The sequence below is a fragment of the Triturus cristatus genome, chromosome 6 (assembly GCF_964204655.1).
Source record: "Triturus cristatus chromosome 6, aTriCri1.1, whole genome shotgun sequence".
NCBI lineage: Eukaryota > Metazoa > Chordata > Amphibia > Caudata > Salamandridae > Triturus > Triturus cristatus.
Window position 1 is genome coordinate 1,775,016,843 of NC_140589.1, and position 25,463 is coordinate 1,775,042,305.

The window sequence follows — 25,463 nt, forward strand, 5'->3', positions numbered from 1 at the left end:
AAAATAAGGAATCGCTAATAAGGAATAGCAAAAGGCTATGCATGTAGGAATCGCTATTCAAATAGCGATTCCTTAATATTCCTTATTACCGAATCGGTAATACCGAATCGGTAATAAGGAATACCTACCCATTCATTCCTATGGGCTTGGAGGCCCATAGGAATGAATGTAAAGCCAGTCTGTATTAGCGATTCGGTATTACCGAATCGCTAATAGCGGGAGCACTTTCAAGGGTGCCAGGGTGTCAAAAGGACACCCTGTTGCACCCCTGAAAATGATATGTGCACATATGTTGCACACACACATGCTCTAAGGGCATGTGTGTGCGCAACATGAAACTTTGAAAAATGCACAAAAGTGCTTTTTTCAAAGTTTTTGAATTACCATGCAGTTCATCTTCATGGTAATTTGCTCCCCCTATTAGCGAAATCGCTAATTTTTTAACTTTGATGCATTGCATTTAAGGAATCTCACTTTGGGATTCCTTAAATGCATTCGCTATTTAAGGAATCGGTATTTAAGGAATCCCTATTTAAAGAATCGCTATTTAAGGATTCTTTAAATAGCGATTTCTGCTTTTGGGTTGATGCATTGGGATTGGGTATTTTTTACTTAATACCGGGAGCTATTACCGAATCGGTATTTTACCGACTGGATTTTGGGTTGATGCATGAGGCTGTTTATTATTTATTTATAGGGAGCAATCTGAAGAGTATTATTGGGCTCTTCCGGGGTCCAGGCCCTTGCATATTGAAATGTGTATCTCTGTGTTTTAGAAGTGGCCCAAAGCAGTAGGCAATTGGTACGTCGAGTATTGGGGATGTAGTATTTGCTTTTGGGGCAGAGGGTATGTTACTAATATGCACTTTTAACTGAGACATAGGATGTCGAATTTTAATCCAGCTCTTACTATTAATTCCTGCTACAGCCTAGAAATTGGGTGTTATTTTGGAGAAGAGTTTCTTCATTGGAAAAACGCGCTCCTTTGGCCACAGGGCTCATCTACCTGCACCTGCCTGTTGGAATTTATTATCATGTGCGATAGAAAAGATTGATTTTTCTTTTTACTGGAAAATAAAAGATAATGCAGCCATTTGCTCTGCAGCTTTGCTGCTGTAATCGGCTCAGGTTGCACTTCCGGTTGCCCTCTGATACGACTTCCTGTTTCAAGGCTTGAAGGAATTTGATCAGACTCTGTAACTGAAAAAGTCCATTGGAAAACGTTAGAAAAAAGTTAACGGAAAGATATTTTGATCTGTAACTGTCGCGAGTTAAATCAATCCTTAACTAGACTCTTCGGCTGTAATTGCAATTAATTCAATTTCATTTTAGTACTGTGCTGTGCTTCTCCCGCAGACACAACATTATGTATCTGTTCCTTCAAAGGCCGAGAATGAAAATACAATAATTGTGAAGGGGCTGAGCAGAGCTGCCTGTCTCCGTAGCCCCCCTACCACCCGGAGCCAAGTTTTATAAGCCAAATTGTATCCTGTTAAATGCCAGATCGGCAGCCGAGCATGCATAGCTAATTAGAAGCTTGATTGTTGATTGGCTTTAATTTGCTCGACAGTAACGTTGACTCTCAGAATGCTCTGTGCAGACGATCCTGTTCCTGCTACAGCACAATCGTTTCCCTAATGGGGATCGGTGGGGGGAGGGGGGGGGGGAGGAAGAGCTGGTTGTGATGTTTAATAATTGCTTTATCTGTTGCCAGTGTATTAAGAAAGATTGCTGAGTAAATCTCACTGTGCACAATACAGCACTGCTTGCTTTGCTGTGGCAACAAACACCAACCCTCTAAACAAAATCAGACAAACCTGGGTGTTATGTTATGTTGTGTTATGTTATCTAGGCTATTTAATGGTATTTCTTAATTACGACACACATACTTTATTAGACACCTAAAACCAGCCACTCCCCCACCTCCTCGGGTCCTTGGCTGCATTCACTCCTCTTCCACCTTATATTAGCATGTGTGGAAATAGAGGATCCCTATTTCCTCCTCTGTACCTGCCTTTGTCTGCTGGTAAACATTCGCAAACTGCTGTCCTGTTGAAACATCCTAAACTATACAGGTGGTGTCTGTGTGCATCAGATGGGTCACACTGCACTCCAGTGGAAAGCGAGATACTCCATTTTAATACTGAGATCCCTATTGTTTTAAGCAGTGGTTAATTTGTCCATTTCTCCAGTTAGCGCCGCTTAAAGCAGAACCAACTGCTAACCACGAAAGTGGGGAGAGGATGTGGCATAACAGACTTCGGCTCTGGGGAACCAGGTTTGAGTCTCGACCTTGGCTCACCATCTTGTGATTCTGGGCAATTCACTTAATCTCCCTGTAAATTAATGTGTCCTTAACTGGTGCTCATGAACAGCGTTGGTGCTGAGGACCGGAAACCACTGGTGCAAATTAAAGACTGGTTCTTGCTGGGCAATACCTCCACGTTGAGAATGTAAAGATAGAGGTCTGCACCTGCTTCTCTTGCATACCAGGAGTTGGTGTTGCTATAATCCAGAGAGAAAAAACATCACATGCACCCTTCTTACACTGCTGCATGCCATCTCCTTTGAATGCTTGACATTAAAGCGCTCTGATACCTCCAGGTCTAGCCAGCGCTATATAAAACTCTTCAAATAAATTAATAAATTAAGCATACAGGTCTCAAAATCCTGATCAATAAACATCACACTACTATAAAACCATCCTGGAAATAACAAAGCCATTAATGAGGAACTGATCGACTTCACCACCACCACATTATGGTCACACGACAACTACCTTCTACTTGGCGAATTGAATCTCCACTGAAACAACAAAAATGACGTTTCTGCAAATGTCATCATCCTTTCTGTCTGGAGACAACCTAGTGCGATTCGCAACAAACCGTCACACTTTAAGAGGCCCGTTCAGGTTCTTGTCATTGCAGAATGAGACCTCATACCACCAAAAGAACCTATCGGCGCATCGTTTATTTAATCATTAACATCCCAATCCCAATTACTATGCGTTATGAAAAGTCAACCAAAGGCAAAATACCCAAGAATACTAAAAACAGTTCTCTATAAACACCACACTCTCAGGTCAATATAGCAACATCCCTTTGAACCAAATATGGAAAATGCTTTCTTGTTAGTGGAAGAGTAAACCCCTTCTGTTTCGTCCATCATGAAAAGTCTTGAATCTAAAACTAAAAAGAGAATCAAAAACGAAATTACCAAAGGATGATTGTCTCCTTAGAAGGGTAAAATGTAGACTCTCCTGACACAAATGGAGGAAGAACCCCACTGCTACCCTAATCAAGAACGTAAAGCAATGGAGACAAAAAATATCTAAATACAGAATCTGCCTTCCTTTAAAACCAAATAAAAGCCCCCAAAAAAACGAATGAAGACGCTATTTGCTATTTTTAAAGCTTAGACCACTCACCCATCCACAAAAACTGTCGAACTCCATGACTCTTACTGTAATGAACTAGCCAAATTATTTGATGATAAGCTATACTTAACAACAAGAACTTTAATTCATCATCTTTGGGGGCGTGGCTAGGCGCGCGGCAAGATGGTCGCACTGTAGTGTTGCTCCGCCGGCCGCCTTTACTATCCTTAAATATCCTGCTCCTACGGTGCCGATTGCCGGGTGCTGATGTGCTAGATCGGATGCCCTCGACGAGTGCTGCTGGAAACTGGCTCTGTCGGGCGGACGGAGTGGCCAGGGGCGCGCACGACGAGCCTCGCTGGGATCGCCCGAAACGCTGAGCGCAGAGAACTCACCTCCGATCCTGGGGGTGGAATCGAACGCCCCGCTTTGGCTGGCCCTGAGACCGGAGAAGCTGGTGGTGGCCGAGAGCGGCGAACAGCGGCGCTGGCAACGTGGACCCCGTGGCTGCACACGCGCCTGCCGAAATCACCGGAGGCGCCCGGCTGCCGCCGGGACGGGGGACGCGGAAGACAGAGGCTACACGAGCCGCCGGCCTTGACTACGTGAGTAGGCCTTGGCGGCTTGCGGCGCGTCCCCTCCTACGAACTCGGGGCAAATCACACGGATGAGGCCTGCATGATCCCTGCTGACTATCAGCTGCCCAGAACGCTGTTGTATGGAGGTGGGGAGACCCTGCTGGAAATGCCCAAGTAGTAGGACTGGTTGATCGATAACCATTGGGTCTCTACCTCCGTTGGTGTGTCCGCCTACACTCTATATGGGACACTGCATTGTGCAAACCATTGGGCACTTGCGTGATTTCAAGGGGCGAGGTGTCGGCTGCTGGAACTGCGACTCGGAGGCTGCTGTGTCTCGAGGTGGGCATCGCACTGGAACGCGGTGTCGACGGGGGCCGTAAGGTCTGGTGGGGCTCATTGAATCTGCCCGCGCACGGCCACCTTGCTGATTCTGAGGTGGAGGGATGGGTCGTCACCGGACTTTAGCGGCGGTGCCTCTGAAACTTGCCGGGCCAACTCATATTGCGACCACGGTCTGGAGGGCCTGCGACTGCGACACCACGGACTGGCCCTTTTTCCTGATTGATTTTCTGGGTGGTACTCCTCTCATCACTGGGGGAGATTGCTGAACTTCCACATACAGAGCACCGAATATTGCAGACTGGTAGAGGCGCACACCGTAGCAATCAGTACTGAACATCGGATCTTCTCTGACCCCTGGGTATTCTACCACCATCTCCGGATACAGACCTGTTGGGAAAGCACCGCAACCATGGGCAAACCGGACAAGAATCAACCGTGTCTAACATTTGATACACGCAAAGGGGGTAAAACCCTACGCACGGGGGCATCGGACTCAGAGCTGGATTCGAACGCGCCGGCCCCTACCACCTTGGAGAAAACGCTATCTGCTATTCAAGCTAGACTGCAATCTATTGATGGTAAGATTGAGGCCCTTAATGGCCGCATGGACTACATATCATCAAAATTAGACAAGCAGGGGGTGCGGATTGGTGAGGCGGAACAGCGTATATCAGATTATGAAGATGGTCTACAACAGGTCGCCGCCAAAATCGCAAACATTACGCAGCTGCTGGCGGTGATACAGGCGAAAAACTAGGACATTGAAGCGCGCTCAAGGCGCAATAATGTACGTATTTTAGGCCTGCCGGAGTCCACCAACGTGGGAAGACTTGAAGATTAAGTCGAAGCCATGATAAGGGATATTTGTGAGCCCAAGAATCTATCAGCCATGTTCGCCATTGAGCGCGCCCACAGATCTCTGGCTACTCGCCCTCCACCGGGTGCCCCCCCGCGGCCTATTATAGCAAGACTGCTGAACTTTAGAGACCGGGACACGTTGCTACGTATTACTCGACAAAAGGGCACTACCAACTATCAGGGCAATGTCCTCTCCTTCTTCCCGGACTTCACTGCCGCGGTTCAGGCGGCTTGCAAAGAATTTCAGGGAGTCAAAAAACTCCTGTTGAAAGAACAGATTCAATATGCAATGTTATATCCGGCACACCTACGCTGGCCATGGATCACGCCAAGGCACTGCGACGGAAACAACGTCGCTCCACGCCAACCGCCGATGTTGATGAATGATTATGTCTCTGCCTCCGTTGCTGGTTATTTTATGTTTATTTTCTGTGTTCAGGTTGTTGGCCTCCAGATTGAGGTTGCACACAATTGAAGATGGTCGTCTATATGGTGGCTGAACAGCGACCCCCTCTGAGTTACTGAATTGCATACATACTTCTCCCTCTATAACAGGTTGTAGACATGTCTGGATACTACATTGGCGACAACAGGGCAACACTGCCGCCGGGTCCTGGTGGCTCATAAGTGAGTATTGTCTCCACCTCCTGTTTATTGATATGCTGACAGGGTTGATGTGTGACATTATCTGCTGTACAGGGGGCGTCGCTTTGATGGTTAGGAAAAGATGGTCGACCTGCACATTATGTATATGCTTTGCGTGTATTGAAATGGGCTAACTGCTAGGAGCACACGATAATGAATGGCGACCCCCCTTCCCGCTCTGTTGGAAGGTGGTCGAGGCCGCTACGTCCCCCATTGGGTGTCCCCCAATACTATTTCGCATTGATTGATTGTGGGTTTGTTTTATGCTTTGTTTTCCTTTTTTGGATTTGTTAATGGGATCTGTTTTTGGCAAGATTGGGTTGCTAAAGTGGGTGGGGGGAGGGAGTTTGATGCAGTTCCGGATGATTATGAGGAATATGATCAGCGTGTTTACTATGAAAAGTACGCTGGACACACAAAATGGTGAGGGTCGGGAGAGGGCGGTCAAGTTTACAGCAGAACGTCTACACACGGTTAATGGGTGAAGAGTATAGGTGCCTGACATGGAATATTCGCGGGCTTAACACCCCAAAAAAAATACGACAAGTACTGCATTAGCTGGATAGGCACAATGTACAGATTGCCCTTTTGCAGGAGACGCATCTGACTAAACACACGGAAGCTAAAATAGCTCACAGATGGGTGGGGTTTCGGCTTGCATTCTCCTATTCCGCCTATGCGCAAGGTGTGCTTATACTGATTAAAAGAGGTGTTTCATTTATACCCACACACACTTACACTGATTCAGAAGGTCGGTGGGATATGGTGCATGGCAAGCTGGGCATGACCTACATCACGATAATTAATATATATGGTCCTGTAGTGGATGACCCTTCACCTTTTATACAGATGCTTGCTATGCTACACACTTGGACGGACACAGCTATTCTCTGGGGGGGAGATTTCAACACACATCTCAATCCACAGGCCGACAAATCGAACCCAATAGGCGCCCGCACACTTAAGGTGGCTCACTGCGTCCGCGAGGCTATGGCAGAACTAGGATTGGTGGATGTTTGGCGGTTGCAGAATGGGCAGGCACAGGTAGGCACTCCTATCACACCCTCTCATAACAGCTGGTGCTGCCTAGACTACTGGTTATTAAATGAAGATGCGAACAGGTGGGTGACCCATGTCAGCAATCTGCCCCGCACCCTGTCAGATCACAACCCTGTATATCTACACTTGCGAATCCCTACTAATCCCTATCACCCCTTCACATGGCGCTTCCGAGCTGAGGCATTACAAGACCCTATTTATAAGGACACCATTAGAACCGCCATAACTAATTACTTTGCCGAAAACACGGGTTCAGTGGACAGTCAGGCATCATTATGGGAGGCGTTCAAAGTGACAATAAGGGGTGTCTGCATCAGTACCACGTCAGGCATCTTGAAAGATATTAGGAGTCAGCTCGCTAAAACGGAGACTGCTCTTAGCAAGTTGGAAAAGGAATATTGCGCGACACCATCTACTGCTACGCTCGCACACATACAAGAACTACTAATGGAATATGAAAAGTTAGCGGACACCGAAGCAAAATATAAGGGTAAAAGATTTGAGGCTAGAGCATATAGCGAGGGAGGTCGGCCAGGTAGAAATTTAGCCGCCAAATTACACTATCAGCCAAACTATCACCCGATCGACAAAATCGTCGATTGTGACGGGACGGAACATTTCTCTCCACAGGCCATTGTGGACCAATTCAGGGACTGGTATAAGACGCTCTACACAACACAGGGCGGTGTAGATGAAGCTAGCATGGCGGAATATCTATCGGACATAGCATGTGCATGGCTATCAGACGCCCATAGGAAATACTTATCTATGCCTATAGACGAAATTGATGTCAGAGACGCTATTCTCTCCCTCCCCAACAATAAGGCACCAGGGCCAGATGGCCTAACGGCGGAATTTTATAAGGCATATGCGGACCTTATTGTCCCACACTTACTAGAAATGTACGCTGAGGCGCACGAGGCTGGCACCCTGCCCCCGTCTCTGAGACAAGCCATGATCATAACCCTTCTCAAGAAGGACAAGCCGCCTTCTCTCTGTGAGTCCTACCGCCCCTTGTCACTGATTAATCTAGACGCAAAAATATTGGCAAAGATACTGGCCACTAAGATTCAACCTTTGATGACCAGACTGGTGCTCCCAGATCAGTCTGGGTTTGTGCCGGAAAGATCCACTTCTCACAATTTGCGCACTATATTCTCCATGTTCCACATACTTAACCCTGACCTGCCGGCGGCCGCTGTCATGCTCGATGCGGCTAAAGCATTCGACTCCATAGAATGGCACTATATGTTTCATACATTACGTAAAATGGGTTTTCCAGGGGTCATATTGCAGTGGATACGGATTTTATACACTGGCACATCAGCCAGAGTGCGCGTGGGCAGCTATACTTCTGCGCCATTCCGGATTGGGCGGGGTACGAGGTAGGGTTGTCCGCTGTCCCATCTCCTGTTCGCCCTTGTCCTTGAGCCACTTGCTTGCAAGATTAGACAATGTCATAGAGCATCCGCCCTCAACTTCAACCATCGGCCCGTCGGCATATCAATGTATGCTGACGACATGGTACTGTTTATAAGAGATCCCTAGCAGCATCTATCCCCTGTTCTTCGAGAATATATTAGATTCGGACTCACGATCAATTGGGACAAGTCGGTTGTTATACCATTGACGACGGTTATGTCCCAGCCCCAACTGGAATACCCCTTACTATGGACGACAGACCCTGTTAAATATCTCGGGGTATGGGTACATCGTGATCCCGAAGTAGTGATAAGAGAAAATTATGGTCGAGCCTATGACACACTGGTTCGACAGGTAGATGGATGGTTACACTTACCGTTGTCCCTGGCGGATCGTATTGCTGTGATAAAAATGGGCGTCCTTCCCCGCTTTCTATATTTGTATTGTAATATACCGGTCAAACTGACTCAGCAATTTTTTAAAACACTGCGCACCCAACTGCTGCGTTTAATCTGGGGTGCACGACCGCCTAGAATTAGCTGGCAAACACTAACATGATCATATGACAAAGGGGGATTTGCAGCGCCGGACTTCTATGTATATTATCTTTGTGCTCAGGCCCAGTATGCATATTATTGGTTCAGAACGCACAACTTTGTTCCACATGTTGCGGTGGAGGATGGGGACGCCCATCCCATTCCGCTCAGAGGAATACTTACACACGTTGCTTGGCATACACCACAGACGGAAATCAACACACTGGACATGACCATTGCTGACTGGCAGTCGATTGGACGCAGGGCACACAAACTACCACTGTATGCGCCTGCGCTACCTCTGACGCATCACGCGGCGTTATCTGTCACCCAGGAGGCGGGTCCCCTAAAATCACTAAAAGAAGCTGGCATCATTCACATGCAGGATTTATATAATCAGGGACACTATCTCGAAAATAGCGATTTAGATTACATACAGAACCCCACATCTCTGTTTTTGTACACTTGCCATCGTCTAAAATGTGCCATAAGGGATCACTACCCGTGTTTTCCTGCTGAACCTCCATCGCTGAAGTCCTTACAGTTATTACTAGTGGCCCCAACTAAGAAAAAACGGATTACTAAATTATACAGGGCTGTGCAGGAGGAGACGATTACTGCCCATGATAAAAGTCTCGTAAAATGGAATGATGTATTGGACCCCCAGCTCACGGGGGAGGAGTGGGAGCATATCTGTCAGTTGACGGGCCGCCTTACGCCCAATGGAAACCTACGCATTATTCATTTCAAATTCCTGCATCAGGTATATTACACCCCATCCAGGCTACACAGAATGGGTTTGAGGGAGGTGGATCAATGCAAACGATGTAGACAGTCGGGTGCGGATTTCTTTCACATCGCCTGGAGTTGTGGCCCGGTATTTAGGTATTGGGGGGAGGTGCTGGACCACGTTCACAAAATGACGGGGGCTCTACTTCCCTGTACGCCTACAGTGTGTCTGCTGACTTATGTCCCTCAATTGAAAGGCATTGCGGGCAGATGTGTAAGGGTTGCTCTGCTGTTAGCCAAACGTCGCACCTTGTTCACGTGGGACAGTGCAGCTAGTCCGAAGCTGGATGGGTGGCTGAAGGACTTGGTATACTGCAGGGAAAATCTGGAACTATACGCAGAAGAGTTGCCTGTGTCTTCCAGGCCGAAGGATATCTGGGGTCCGCTCAAACATTTCCTTGCGGGAGCACCATCTATGGATGCTGTTTGACATTTTAGCACCATTTATATTGCTGCTGCTGTTGATACGCGACTGTACTCCCTGCGGGGTTACCGCAGGACCTGCACTGTATCTGTGTTATATACTCTGGCTTTTGTGGAATTATCTGGAACTGTACTGCAGTTGTAATGTGATGTTCATTATAGTTACGCTGCTAAGGATGGCGGCATGATGTATTGTATTTCAAAATAATAAACAGATTTAATATAACTTTAATTCATCATCTTTAAAAAAATCAAGTTATCAACTGAACCCAATTCTCCCTCACCAAGCAAAATCTGCAATCAGTTTTTTATTTCTCGACGGAGGCACTGTTTACTTCTCCCTTTCGAAGGATATTATTAACCCCACCCTTAAAACCCCCAAAACTGACATATCTGCACCAAAAACTACTGCCCTGTTGCTGGCCTGCCTTTTATGTCAACATTCTTAATAGATGTGTAGCAAAACAGTTAACAAATTCAACCAGGAGAACAACCTCTGAAACAACTACCAATTAGGCTTCCACTCAGGGTACAGCACTGAAACAGCGACACATCACAGATGAGGCCTTCCAAATGCTAGAAACAGATGCAGCCTGTTTACTAATTTTGCTTAGCCTGTAAGCGTTGGTATGGTTGATCATGATCCACTTCTGAATGCTCAATCCTAAAGGTTTGGAGGTGAATGGATGGTTCTTCAGTAGTTCAGATCACGTGTAGATGATCAATGGCAGATGGTGAAAGTAAATGCCTCTTACTTGCCCCCAGTCAAAACACTTTTTGCGGTCCCTCACTTGCCCCATCCTATTTGACCTATATCTTGAATCTCTGGGAATTTTACACACACTGGCCTTTTTTACCACCAATATATTAATGATGCTCAAATTCTCCTAAGGATTAATAACAACATCTTCATTAACCAAATTAAAAATGACCTTTGACGAATACAGAGTTGGAAGACCAGATGAAATCTGAAACAGAATCAAATAAAACTCTAATTCCTAATAATCAGCAAGGGTAATGAAAGCAACAGAGCAGGAAGTTCGCTCATGTACCTCAAAACAAGCTGGTCTCTTGTCTGACCTCATACAAAATGCCAGAAAATATTGCAAATCGAATCTAGCTGATCATCTAAATCATTAGTAAGAGGGGCCCAACTGTGACTTAGAATCGTGAAGTGCTGTGGGGTGTTGTGGGATCCAGTTTACCGGGATCTTCGCTTTGTGAGATAAAATATTCATATTCTTCTATCACATCAGTTTCAAGTGAATTGATTTATGCAAGCTTTGAAACCTCAGGAGTTCTGGGAGATTTGGGATTTGTTCATAACTTTCCAGAAGTTTGAAAGATTTGTGTGAAGGTAATATCTTGGAACTATTATGAAAGATAATGTACCAGACAAGCCTGTTGCTGAGTGACTGCATCAATTCCTGGGGCTACAAAGGCAGACAGCTAGAATTGCTTTTCTTGCCTCTTCCCTGTATACGTAAGACCCCTTGCATTTAATTCATTAAGGAAAACTCCTAACTTCTGTAGTTGCTAAGCATACGAGCACTGACTCCAGACTCCACAATAAAAACTACTTCAAACCACTTCTCTCAAATGCCACCTCTCATTACCACACTACAAGACACCCAACCACATTTCATGAAGCTACACCTTTAGACCATACCTTTCCACAGTAAACCACACAATAAGACACTGAAGCACACGTCACTACACCCCACCACGGCATCTGCATGTGCATCTAGACTGGGCTGTGTCTCAGGGTAGATGCAAAGATGAGCTGTGTCATGTATACCTTAAGATATACCTCAGTATGATTCTAAAAATTCATCTTCTGTACATATAGACAAGTTCTCCCTCTGTATACATATAGACTATGCTGTATATAAGCGTACACAGAGACTGAGGTGTATGAGATATGTCTCGGTCTCTGTGTACGCTGATACACAGCACAGTCTGTATGTATACTAAGACAGAGCTCTGTCTAAATGTACAAAAGATGAATTTCTAGAAGCATACTGAGGTATATCTTAAGGTATTCATTACACAGCTCATCTTTGCGTCTACCCTGAGACACAGCCCAGTCTAGATGCACACGGAGATACGGATCAGTCTCTGCGTACGTTGATACACAGCACAGTCTATATGTATACTGAGACAGAGCTCTGTCTAAATGTACAAAAGATGGATTTCTAGAAGCATACTGAGGTATACATGACACAGCTCATCTTTGCATCTACCCTGAGACACAGCCCAGTCTAGATGCACACGGAGATATGGCTCAGTCTCTGTGTACGTTGATACACAGCACAGTCTATATGTATACTGAGACACAGCTCTGTCTAAATGTACAAAACATGGATCTCTAGAAGCATACTGAGGTATACATGACACAGCTCATCTTTGCGTCTACCCTGAGACACAGCCCAGTCTAGATGCACACTGAGATACTGCTCAGTCTCTGCGTACCCTGAGACACAGCACAGTCTATATGTATACTGAGACACAGCTCTGTCTAAATGTACAAAACATGGATCTCTAGAAGCATACTGAGGTATATATTTAGGTATTCATGACACAGCTCATCTTTGCGTCTACCCTGAGACACAGCCCAGTCTAGATGCACACTGAGATACTGCTCAATCTCTGCGTACGCTGAGACACAGCACAGTCTATATGTATACTGAGACACAGCTCTGTCTAAATGTACAAAACATGGATCTCTAGAAGCATACTGAGGTATATATTTAGGTATTCATGACACAGCTCATCTTTGCGTCTACCCTGAGACACAGCCCAGTCTAGATGCACACTGAGATACTGCTCAGTCTCTGCGTACGCTGAGACACAGCACAGTCTATATGTATACTGAGACACAGCTCTGTCTAAATGTACAAAACATGGATCTCTAGAAGCATACTGAGGTATATCTTTAGGTATTCATGACACAGCTCATCTTTGCATCTACCCTGAGACACAGCCCAGTCTAGATGCACACTGAGATACTGCTCAGTCTCTGCGTACGCTGAGACACAGCACAGTCTATATGTATACTGAGACACAGCTCTGTCTAAATGTACAAAACATGGATCTCTAGAAGCATACTGAGGTATATATTTAGGTATTCATGACACAGCTCATCTTTGCGTCTACCCTGAGACACAGCCCAGTCTAGATGCACACTGAGATACTGCTCAATCTCTGCGTACGCTGAGACACAGCACAGTCTATATGTATACTGAGACACAGCTCTGTCTAAATGTACAAAAGATGGATTTCTAGAAGTATACTGAGGTCTACAGTGTACATGCAAAGATGAGCTGTGTCACGTATACCTTATGATATACCTCATTATGCTTCTACAAATCCATCTTTTGCACAATTAGACAGGGCTGTGACTCAGCATACATTTAGGCTGTATGTCAGTGTAGATATAAACCTAGCAGAGCCCTTGTTCATCCTCACCTGCACCTCAAGGTAAGAGGAAAGGTGTATTGTTGTGCAAATTTAGAGCTTCGAATTGGCGTACATTTCCCCTGTGCGATGTCTCGCGTGCATTTAAACGGGCCTTCTCCTCAGTCTAGTTTTCTTAATCTACACTTATGACTGATCTGTAACTCAGTACATATTTAGTCTCTTTATGCATTTATTAGCGGCAAGATGGCTCAATCAGTTAAACGACCCCCCCACCCCGTGAAATATGCAGTGATCTGCAAGGCAGGGTTTGAATCCCTCGCCGTCTTAGCCTTCCATCCTTTTGAGGTCGGCAAGCTGAGTTCCCCAACTTGGGTAATAATGACAGTTGTTATGCACAACGCTTAGAAACGTCAGAAGTGCAGTATGGAGCACTGCATAAAAAACAAGATTTAAAAAATCTGTTATTAATTAGAGGGTATCCTTAGTATGTGATGTGACAGATATATATATATATATTTTTTTACATGTATAAGGAGGTGTTACTTCTGTTTACACTCACCAAGAGCTGTTTCCTAGTGCACTAATAGAGGTGTATTCCTCACGCACTTATGGATTTAAGTATTCACAGTCCTTACACTGAGCTGGTGGTGGCAGGCGGGGTCCACCAGCTCCCATTTATGGTGCCTGGCTCTTATTTTTCCTTCATTTTACTGCGAGCCAGAGAGAGGGAGATGGAAGAGAGGGTGAAAGAGAGAGAAAGAGAGAGAGAGAGAGAAAGAGAGAGAGGGGGAGACAGAGAGAGAGAGGGAGACAGAGAGAGAGCGCAGAAACCTGCAAAAGTGAGACAAAGAGGCAGGAAGTGTCTGATGGTGGATTAAAGAGACAGGAGGTGGTGGAATCAAGAGTAGGTGGTCTTGCTATCGACACAGCGAAGCCATAGGCTTCTGAGCAAAACTTTGGAGCCTGCGCTTATTTTTTCACAAATTATGTGCTGGGTATTCTAATGTACTTGTAGACAGAGATGTACTTAATTGCATATCTAAACTCCGCTGTAGAGGTGTATCTCTTTACATTTGAATGGGATTTCTTTGTACATTAACCCTTTTTTTAAAATTGTATTTAACACATTTCTATTGGTTTTCCGAAAAAGCCATACAAACAGCCCCATGGGCATCATAGGAAAATAGCTGGGAAGGTGACATGTATTACAATTATATACATTAATATTCTTGCGATCGTCCCAGAGCTGGCAGCAAGCCAAGAATTTCTTCATGGGGTCTCCAGAAGTGCCTCGCCAATTCCCCGCCACCTTCCCATAGGTAATCCAGCATACAGCTCGATTCGTCTCCAGATATGTTACAGCCCAATAATGTAATTTAATTAACCTAATTAATTTGTACATTACCCCTTTATCCATTTAGAGAGACATGTTTTTGTACATTTAGCCTGAGGGATACCTTTGTGTACATTTAGACAGACCTGCATCCCAGTGCAGTTTTAGGCAGAGCTGTATCTCAGACCACAATGAGGCGGAGGTCTAGCCAGACTAGAGCTCAGTGTACATTCAGACAGCGCTGAACCTCTTAGAGTAGCACTTTAGCCCCTGATTATTAGAGGTCTGGGTTTGTTTTCGGTCCATACACAAGCAGGGGTTTGCACAGGCATCACAATCACACCTTTTTTGGTAATTACCACTCACTGTGCAATTTTCCCCAAGGAAATTTTGGCAGGTCGATTCTGGAGGGAACAACACCTAAATCCACATGTAATTCACCATTTATAAGGCAGAAACTTGTAGTAGATGTAATTTATTGCACCCGGTAAGTTCCAAACACACGGGTATCAGATTATACCTGGTGTGACAAATATCGACCTAGGGCCGTAGTGTACGTTTAAGCAAAGGGGCACAGTAGTGTGAATGCCGACAAGCTGTGGCTCAGTACACTTTTGACAACTACACCTACACATATATTTTAATACATTTAGATAGAAAGCTTAATGTACTTTTAGAAAGAGGTTTAGCTGAAAATTGATTGATTTACATTGTGTTTGACAGTGAGATTCAGGACCCGACTTAAACTTTCGTGGATGGATTACGCCGTCACAAACGCAATGGATATCCCCTCTACCTTCTTACAAATGCTGTAGGATATAATGCACTTGTAATAGGGCTAGTGGGATACCCTTTATATTTGAGACAGAGTAACCCATCTGCCAAACCCTAGATCAGGCCCATAGTTTTGACAGCAGCAACTCGCGGGCATATTTATGTAGGTTTTGCGTCGCACCTTCCATCGCAAGGGGGCATAAGGGCCACGCAAAACCTAAGTCACATTTTTCAAGCCACACAAGGCTACCTTGCGTGGCCCTGTATGGCTTGATAAATCCAGAGTAACGCAACGCAGTGCAAATCCCTGTTTTGTGTTACTCTGCCCTGGGAGGGTTTCCATGGGTGGTGCATGTGTGTTCCTAGGCACCCACGCATGGAGTTTGATGCATTCCCAGATTGATCATTACTGGTAAACCTGGGAATACGTCCAAATGCTGCCCCTCCACAGGTGAGGCGTAACAAGGAGAAATAACTTTCTTTTTCCTCATTACTTCTTCTTTCTATGTGTGCTAGTTTCTGCAGCACACATAGAAAGAGGAAAATGCCTCTCAGGACTATTTTTGTGCAGGAAGGTGCCCCTTCCTGCACAAAAACAATCCTGCTTACAATGCAGGCATCCTTGCACCATGGCGCCCTACCACGCAGCGCAGCGGGATGACTTGCTGCACTCGTGATCATTTATAAATATGCCCCTTGATGTGTTGACTGAAAGACCCTGAGATGTCTGATTTACACCTTGGCTTATAGTCGGTTTAGACAAAGCTGAGCAATAACGTTGATAGAGCTGCATCAGATATCAGTGTTGATCTCAGATTTTCACCATTACTCATTAGAGTTATTTGATCAAACACTGAGGACATAGAGAACACTAAATCTGAGTTCTTTCATTGAACTTTGGACCAGGTGTAATAGTGGAGAAGAATGACACCAGGGAATCTATTTTGGTGTGATTCGACCTAAACTTTATCATGCACCAGATACCTGATGCTGCTGCTGTTCAGTGTAAGTTAGGGGTCAACCAACGACCAGTAAACATAGGGCTGACCCCTCACTCGCAAGGCAAACGCAAACTCGAGAACAGATTGCCTACCTCCATTGCGAAGGCAGATGTGAAACTACACAGATGCTCCAACCTCTGGAAGCCAATACGGATGTAATGAGTTATGCTGACGCGCATCATTACCTCACTATGATTCGAGTCATTTGGGGGGCAGGGGGGTAACTGGGGTGGTCTGCTCAGCCAGTGTTACTGTTTGCCTTCCTCACTCCTCACAGCAATCCCAAGGTTGCCCTTGCACACAGAAATGAACGACTGTCTATCCACCCGCTTCTCTCTAAGTACTGGCACGAGCTGAGCAGAACTGCTATGCCACTACCTGTCCCTTTACCAAGCAGTGCTGACACTTGCAGCGCATGCTATGAAAATGGCTGTGCTCACTCGCTCATTCAAAGCTTCTTTACAAACCTCTGCACCCTTTCAGGGACTTTTTTATTATGCCTACTTACACCGCATGGCTATCAGAGAGGAGCATGGCTAAACTCCATCAGTGCTCTATGACAGTGCAGATTTGGTACTGAAGTCAAATGAGGGGTGGGCTCAGGGCCACTGGAATTGTGCGTCAGGGGAGGTCCACATTAAGCGCCAAGGTTGAGTAAATTATGTGGTAAGAAAAGACACATTATGCGGCATAATATGAAACATTTTGTCATAGTATTATTTCCTTATTTTATAATTTTTACACTTCTTTACACTGTCTGGACATTGGTTGCACCTCATTACTACCTCTTTAATGCCCTAATATAGCAATAAGCAACTGAAAATGACTAGTCGACCTTTGCAAACGGCCTTCCTGTGCACTGCGAAACGTGTTCCTGCATTTTTATTAACTTTTTAATCGCTTGAGCTAGAAACAAAACATCGTTGTTTAAATTTCCAGATTATGCAGCAAATGATAGATTATGTGGCCAATGCGGAAATTCTATAATTATGCGGAAAACGCCGTGGCTGCACAATCACATAATTCCAGTGGCTCTGAGTGAGATTGTGCATCAGCCGCACAGTACTAAATTATTGAGTTTTGAAAATCAACTTGCATATCTGTTTACCCCACAATACCGATCTGCACTGATTTAGCAAGGTAAATAGATGTGGAGTTAGACCAGTAATTCTACCTTAATTTGAGTATACAGCGGCAGTTATTACTTTGAAATAGATATATGCAGATCGATACTTTCCCCCTGATATTTTGACATACAACTTGTCTGCTGAATCACTGTAAATGTCTGCTGAGAGATAAAGTGTTTGCCTTGTTCCCTTTCTTCTCAGGTCCTTACCACCACCCTGCAAAAATGAAGGCTGTGTTGGGAAACTTGGCGCTTCTCTGCCTCTTCTCGCACGCGCTTGGCGACTGCCAGCGGGACTGCCTCACGTGCAACACGCACATCTACCAGGGCGACAACTTCAACACTCTCGTAAGTCGCGGTGCTGCGGCTCCTCCGGAAGCCATTTGTAATAAAACCCTCAAGGCGTCACTAATGGCGCTGCTCGGGGCTCCAGTGGGGATGAGTAATGGTGGCGAGCGCGTCGCATATCAAAGTGCTGGATTTTATTCCATGAACATTAACACCTGATGAAGTCCTTCTGAAAAAGATCTTGGAGTGTACAAGCTGCAGCACAGATTCATTGGTCTGTTGGCCTAGTTTATGAATAATGGGGGACAGGATGTGGCCTAACGGCTAGGGTTACCGGCATTGAAGCTGAAGATGCAGGGTCGAGCCATGGCGCCTGCTCAGCATCCTGTGATTCAAGGCAAATCACTTAATCACCCCGTGCCTACCAAAAAATGAATGTGTCCTTGTGTAATGCAACTGGTGCCCATGTAAAGTGCTCCAGGCGCGCAACGCCCATTTCCCCTCCCCCTAGCCTCCCCCGTCGTGTGTGTCAGCCCGGCTGAGACAGCTTCCCAGGCACACACACAGCCGCACCCGAGTACTTCACAGGTCTTTAAAAGACCATTTACTTGCTAACGAGGCTTTGTTGTGTTTTCACCCCTTCCTAGAGCCCCTGCATCTCCACTCTGCATATTGCTGGAAGAATCAGCCCCCCCCTCCCCCCGAAATATTTAGTAGCCCCCTCTCCCCCCCCGAAATTTGGCTCTGGGTGCGCCTCTGAAGTGCTCCAATAACTTTGGGTCGAGTTTGCGCTATATAAAACTGCAACAACAACAAAAATACTCCTTTGTTATAGCTTGGACCTATTTTTGAGCAATCGGCATGTGGTCGTAGTACAAGGTGGTGTATTATCTACATTTTTGTTGTAAGTAGAGTTCTCTTGCACATTACGAAGTCCTTGAGATTGGTTCAAGGCCCAGAGTTGAAAACTGAGAAACAAGCTCCTTTCGCCACCAATGCGTCACTTTTAAGATGGGAAAAAGTGACGTACCAGTGGCGCAAGAGGCTTGTAAATAAATCCCGTAGAGTTACAGTCTAGGAAATGTTGAGATTGACCCAGCTCACCATAAGGCTTACGGTCAGTCCCCTTTTGCCCCCATGATGCTGTGTTTGATAGCTGTAAATTGCCATTTTAATCACTACGTCCTTGAGACCTACGTTGTTTTTTCCGATATTTGCACTATTGTAATTTTTAAAGTACTTTCTGCACTTGCCGCATTTGAATAATTACTGTTTTAAAGGTTTTAATTTTGCGCATTTGCACTTTGTGTACTCACCAAATTAGAAAGGTTCACATTACAAAGTCCCCCGCAGTGTTAGCTCAGGACCACTGACATCTTGAGAGGAATCCGGTCAGTGGGCTAGTATTTCATGCCCCTGACAGTATTTAGTCAGACGCTGGCGCGAGCGCGCTGGTTGAAGTCCTCCTGAGGCTTGAGCCGGGAGAGACCTATGTTGGGTTTTTTCCTCCGATAATTTGCACTATTGTAATTTTTAAAGTACTTTCTGCACTTGCTGCATTTTAATAATTACTGTTTTAAAGGTTTTAATTTTGCGCATTTGCACTGTGTGTACTCACCAAATTAGAGAAGTTCACATTACAAAATCCCCCGCAGTGTTAGCGCGGGACCTCCGACAACTTGAGAGGAATCCGGTCAGCGGGCTAATCTTTCATGCCCCTGACAGTATTTGGTCAGACGCTGGCACGAGCGCGCAGTGGACGCGTTAAGCGTGCGCACCGCCGGCGCGCCGAAGGCAAGCCCGTCTGCGCCCGTCCGCACTCGTGCCGCACTCAGCGCCAGCCCCCCTGCTCAACTTACATCAGGAAAAGCCAAAACCCTTCACTATTCCAGCAATAGCTTGAAACTCCTTAACCCTAACAAGAGAGACCAGAGTAGCTGTATTTTTCATCCGCAACACAGGCCGGTACAAGCCCTAATGAACTGCCCAGGGTGCAACACTAAATTACCAGAACTAATGTTTCAACCAGTTGCTGCCCTAAAAGATAAACAAAAAAGGATAGGAAAGGACGTTTCCATCTCTGTTCGGAACTGTGTCTTCCTCAATGCAAGGTCCCTGGTCAAGCATAGCATTGACTGTGCCTCCCTCATTGAGGATAAGGAGATCAATATTGCATTTGTCACGGAAACATGGATGGACGAATCTTCCAGTCCAGACTTGGTGAAAGCCACACAGCCCGACTATCTCTGTTATACACTGAACAGGTCACAAAGGAAAGGGGGTGGCTTAACGGTCATATACCATAGCTCTATCACAGCATCTTTTAGCCTGCTAGTTAATGACGAATGTGAAGCGCTAGAGTTCTGTTTCTATCTCACACACCATGACTCCTTTAGAGGCACCCTCATCTATAGGCCCCCGGGCCCGAAAAGACGATGTGTAACACAAGTAGGCAGCATATTAGAAATTGGGCTAAATACCACCTCTTACACAATACTAGGTGGTTATAATTTCCATCTTGAGTCAGCCTCGGAGCCAGACACTGCCAATCTTCTAGACCTGATGAAGGGTGGAAATTTAGAGCAATTGGTGACCGGAGCAACTCACCAGGCAGGTCACACTCTAGACAGCATCTTTTCCAACAACCCACAGCCATCATTTACGAGCCTTCGTCCCCTAGCATGGTCTGACCATATGGCAGTAGTATTTAAGCTCACCACGCCTGACTGCTCTGCTTCAAAACTTCCCAAAAAGTATCTTGAAAAAAGAACATGGAATAAGATAGAAGCCGAGGATTTACATGAACTGCTAAACTCGACTAGCACCATGCTCCCTAGAGATCTGGACGAAGCATCTAGATCCTACACTAAGTGGTTGGAAGAGGCAGGGAACAATCTAGCTCCCAAAAAAACTGTTTCGCCTCCGCAGGCGATGGCCTTCCTCACCCTGGTACTCACAGGAGCTTAGGGACCCAAAACTGGTCTGTAAGCACCTGGAAAGAAACTGGAGTAAGGAATACAAGGATGAGGATAAAAAGGAATATACAATGAGCCTTGCTCACTATAAACAGCTGCCACAAAATACCAAACAAAAGTATTTTACCAAGAAAATCCATGTTGCTAAAAACTCGCCCAAAGAGCTCTTTAAAACAGTTAATACCTTAGCACACCCTAGCTCCCCTTCCATTCCAGCGAGTCAAGAGCTATGCAACAAAATAGCCAAATTCTTTTTTGATAAGGTTAATGCTATCTTCCTAACTTTCTCTAACTCCTCAAATAGAACAACTAGTGATCCAACTACTGGCTCAAAGGAAGATAAAAAAAGGCACACTCAGATCAGACAGTTTTATCCCTCTAATGGAATCGGATACCTATAATCTCCTTGCAAAAGTGAAGTCGGGCTCTCCGTACGACCCTTGCCCGATAGCCACAGTAAAATTAACTGCTGAGCCAGTGGCACGTAAACTGACATCCATTATAAACTTAATGTATTTGGAAGGATATTTCCCTAGAGACTGGAAACAGGCTTCCATTCTGCCCCTACTGAAGAAACCTAGTTTAGATGCTAAAAATCCGAATAATTTTAGGCCTATATCTAGACTACCTCTCGCTGCAAAAATTATAGACAGAAACATGAATGCCCAACTCAACCAGTTTCTGCAACAATCTCAGGCGCTAAACCCTACTCAATATGGATTCAGAGAGGGTCACAGCACGGAAACTATGCTCCTCAAGTCTACGGAAGAGTTTAGGACTATTCTTGACCAGGGAGGTAGGGCTGCACTGATCATGCTGGATCTTTCAGTGGCATTTGATACGGTCCTTCACGCCCTCCTGATGGACCGATTAGATAAGATAGGAGTCAAGGGCAGACCCGAAAACTACTTAAATCCTTTCTATCTGACAGAACTCAAATGGTCATCCTGGACAAATTCGAGGCAGAAGCATTCTCTCTACTCTGTGGAGTCCCACAGGGGTCTTCATTGAGTCCGACGCTCTGTAACATTTATGTGTCCTCACTGGCGCCCCTAATTGAATCTTTTGGCTTCAGTTTGACATCCTACGTGGACGACACCCAAATCGTGGTGGCAATATGGCCAGAGGTGTTACAGGATACTGTGTCCAGGTTGCAGGACTGTATGAATGCGCTGGGGGTATGGATGGCACAAAATTGCCTAAAACTCCAGCAAAACGAAGGTTGTGCTTTTCGGCAACAACCCCATTTTCTGGACCCCTGACTGTTGGCCGAATGCTTTAGGTCCACTGCCCACCCCTACTAGAAAGGTGAAGAACTTGGGAGTGGGGATCGATGATTCACTTAGCTTCAAGGACCAGGTGAACACCGTGGCATCATCCACATCGTATATCCTCAGATCCTGCAAATAAATAATGCCATTACTACCCAAAGATGCACAACAAACGGTTGTCACTGCGTTAATAATGTCCAGACTGGACTATTGTAACAGTCTTTACCTCAAACTTTACGAAGGATCGATGAACAAACTACAGATCCTGCGGAATGCAGCGGCCAGACTCCTTATGGGCACTGCCAAGTATGTATCGGTCACAGCCGAAATTAAAAAACTTCATTGGCTGCCGGTCAGGAAGTGTACTCAGTTCAAAAGTCTATGTCTGGCCTTTAAAGCTCTTCAGGGAACTGGGCCAGATTTTTTAAAACAACATTTCAGCTGGTATTCCTCAAAAAGAGCACTGCGGTCATCAGATGCTAAATTGGTAGTGGTGCCCTTTGTGAAAAAAGCCAACTGGGGTTGCAGAAGTTTCATTGCCAATGCAGCTAAGGCTTGGAATGCCCTCCCAATACACCAGGAAGGCATTAAAAACATGGCTTTTCTTAAGCTATGTTGTTCAATACACTTATTGCTTGATCCCCCAGCAGGTCTTCGCATAGCGCCAGGACACCTTTGAGTAACAGTTTGCAACTAACATTAACATCCAGTAATGGCACAGTTGGAAATTAATAGCTAATAACACCTTCAGCAGAGGGCAACAACACTTAGTTTGAGAGCACTTCATCAACCAGTGCATCACACCCCCTACAATGGCCTTGTTCTTTGTACATTGGTCACAAAATCATCCTTTTGTTTTCTAAAGCGGTATCTCATAGGAACCCCAATAAAAACCAGCTAGACCAGAAATCTTCTTTAAACATTTTTTCATGATTTATTGTAATGTTTTTTTAAATGTTTCAGATACATCTATGATGCCATCTTGGAAGCTTCAATATAGCAGGGCAACTTAAGAAATAAACAGAGAACTTAAAGGCATGAAGCACTGAATGGTGTTACATGAAATCATGTTTACGCATGAAGTACCTAGTATATTTTCGTTTCACTTCTGTCCTGGATTCTGAAATATTCTGACATGAAGCTGAAAAAGGAAGTGACATGCAGGGAGGGTTATCTTTAAGAGGTTTCATAGACATTGGCAACTGACATGTTTAATGGCCATGAACAGGCACAGCGAGCAAGTGGGTTTTGAAGACATAGTGGAAGATATGACGGTAGTGGAAAGGAAGAGGCATCTATCAGTTAGTAAAAAAATGAAATACAGAAATTAAAGAGGACTTGAGATGGAAGAAAGGTGGAGCTGACCGAAGTAGCCTAGAACAGAAGCTCCCCAGAAGGGTGATAAAGTGGAGAAGCAAATAGAAAGATGGGCCAGAAAATAATGTATAGATCAGATTAATGAATTTGTGAAGGGTCTTATGGTGCTCCTTGGAGAGGTCTGGTAACTCGCTGAATCTCTGTCCTTATTTGATTTAGGGGGCGAGGATCTCTTTGTCTTGAAGAACCTTCCTCTTCTGTTACAATGGAGGCTCTTTTAAGCGGAAGGAGTTAATAAGTGTGTTGGGCATCAGGGGTGCAGCTATCAAAGGTGCAGTAGATGCAATGGCACCATGGCCCAAAAGTTTGAGGGGCCCATGGATTCCTGATTATTGCTGTATTTTACCCCCAAGCCACCCGTCCTGCACACCCGATTTCCATTCCTGCACTAGTCCCATGGCATCCTTGCTGTGCCACTTTCAGGCAAGCCATGTACCTTCTGCTCAACCTCCAACTGTTTTCAAGGTGGGCTTCTCTTGCCTGAAAAATGTTTCCTTTGCTTTACTCAGTTAATGGATGGTCAGATTGCAAATGTAATTTGCTACAAAATATGCGTTTTAATAATATTTTATTGAGCTTTTCTTACTAGTAAGTGTGAAACATTTAGGCCGTATGTAGTCAACCTCATATGAATGGAGCGGCATGGATCTCAGGTTGATTCGTGTCACTTAAGTGTGTAGTTACATCCACACAACTTAACAGATGTAAATAAAGGTCATTACATATATAACGAAAATACAACATCTATTCATGAGATGCATAAATAGAATAGAATAGAAAGAAGAACATTATCTCAATTGAACAATAACTCTGGCCTTTGCTTTCCACCTCCTCCACCCTTCTGTCCGGGAATCATGCCGTCTCATCCCAGCCGAGGCCATTTGTATCCGTTTCAAGTGTGCGTATGCTGAAAAGAAATAGATGTCCTCTGCTCGCGGTGACCGGTGTTATGACATCAAGTACCTGGGAAAAAAGTCAGCCAGTGCAATTTATGTTAGTGACAGACCAGTGTTGCAAAATCAGGGACCTCCAATTGGGTGTGCGACCCATGCAAGAGCTTATTTCAATGCAGGGGTCAGCCAGGGCTCAGAGTGGCCTGTCACCATCTTTGTCCAAAGGCTTTGTATGATTCTATAAACTCATCCCATTGCAGAGATGGCCATTTGCAAAACCCTTGCTTTTCATCTCTGCGGAGGGCTTTACTCTCCGCTTGAGGCAAGTGTGTCACCTTCCTTCGCCACTTTGCCTCTGTAGGAGGTAGAATAGGTTTCCATCTCATGGTATGTGTCCGCTTGGCAAGGAGAAGTGCCAGATCGGTAAATCTCGTTGCAACTTTGGCGCCCTCGGGTGTGGGATCTAATCCAAGTAAGCAACCTTCCACCGTCTCTAAATTAGATTTTCCAGTTGTCTGAGATATTGCTTGTAGCACTCCGGACCAGTAGCCACGTAATTTGGGTCATCTCCACATCATTTGCAGTATATCAGCTGGTACGTGGTGATATCTGAGGTAGCCAGCCAAAGCATCGATGAGCATGTGTGGTGTGAGATATGCTCTATGCAGGATCTTAAATTAGATAAGTTTGAAGCGGGCATTTAGGGAGACTTTCCAAGGATATGCCAAGGCTCGCAACAGTTCCTTATCATTAGCGAGTTAGGCGGAATGCGACTCATATTTATTTGTAAGCAAATGTATGTATATCCCAGCATCGTCTTGTATCCCTTTATAAAGCCATGTGATTGATCTACATCTGTGTCCTGTGGTGTGCAAGAGTTATTAGAAGTGTATGAGTGTCGGGTTCAGTTCTTTTAATGGCCTAGCATTTCCTAAATGTTTGCATTATTCGATGCCACAATTGGAATTGCCCTC

At 45.2% G+C, this 25,463-nt stretch overlaps 1 protein-coding gene across 1 annotated transcript in view; it reads left to right on the forward strand.

The window, feature by feature from the left end:
• PNOC (prepronociceptin) overlaps nucleotides 1-25,463 on the forward strand; it is a 290,709-nt gene that overhangs the window by 90,467 nt on the left and 174,779 nt on the right. The window contains exon 2 of the mRNA XM_085613066.1: nucleotides 17,888-18,033. Within this exon, the coding sequence (XP_085469192.1) occupies nucleotides 17,911-18,033 (123 nt within the window). The 5' untranslated portion in view covers nucleotides 17,888-17,910. The remainder of the gene's footprint in view (nucleotides 1-17,887; nucleotides 18,034-25,463) is intronic.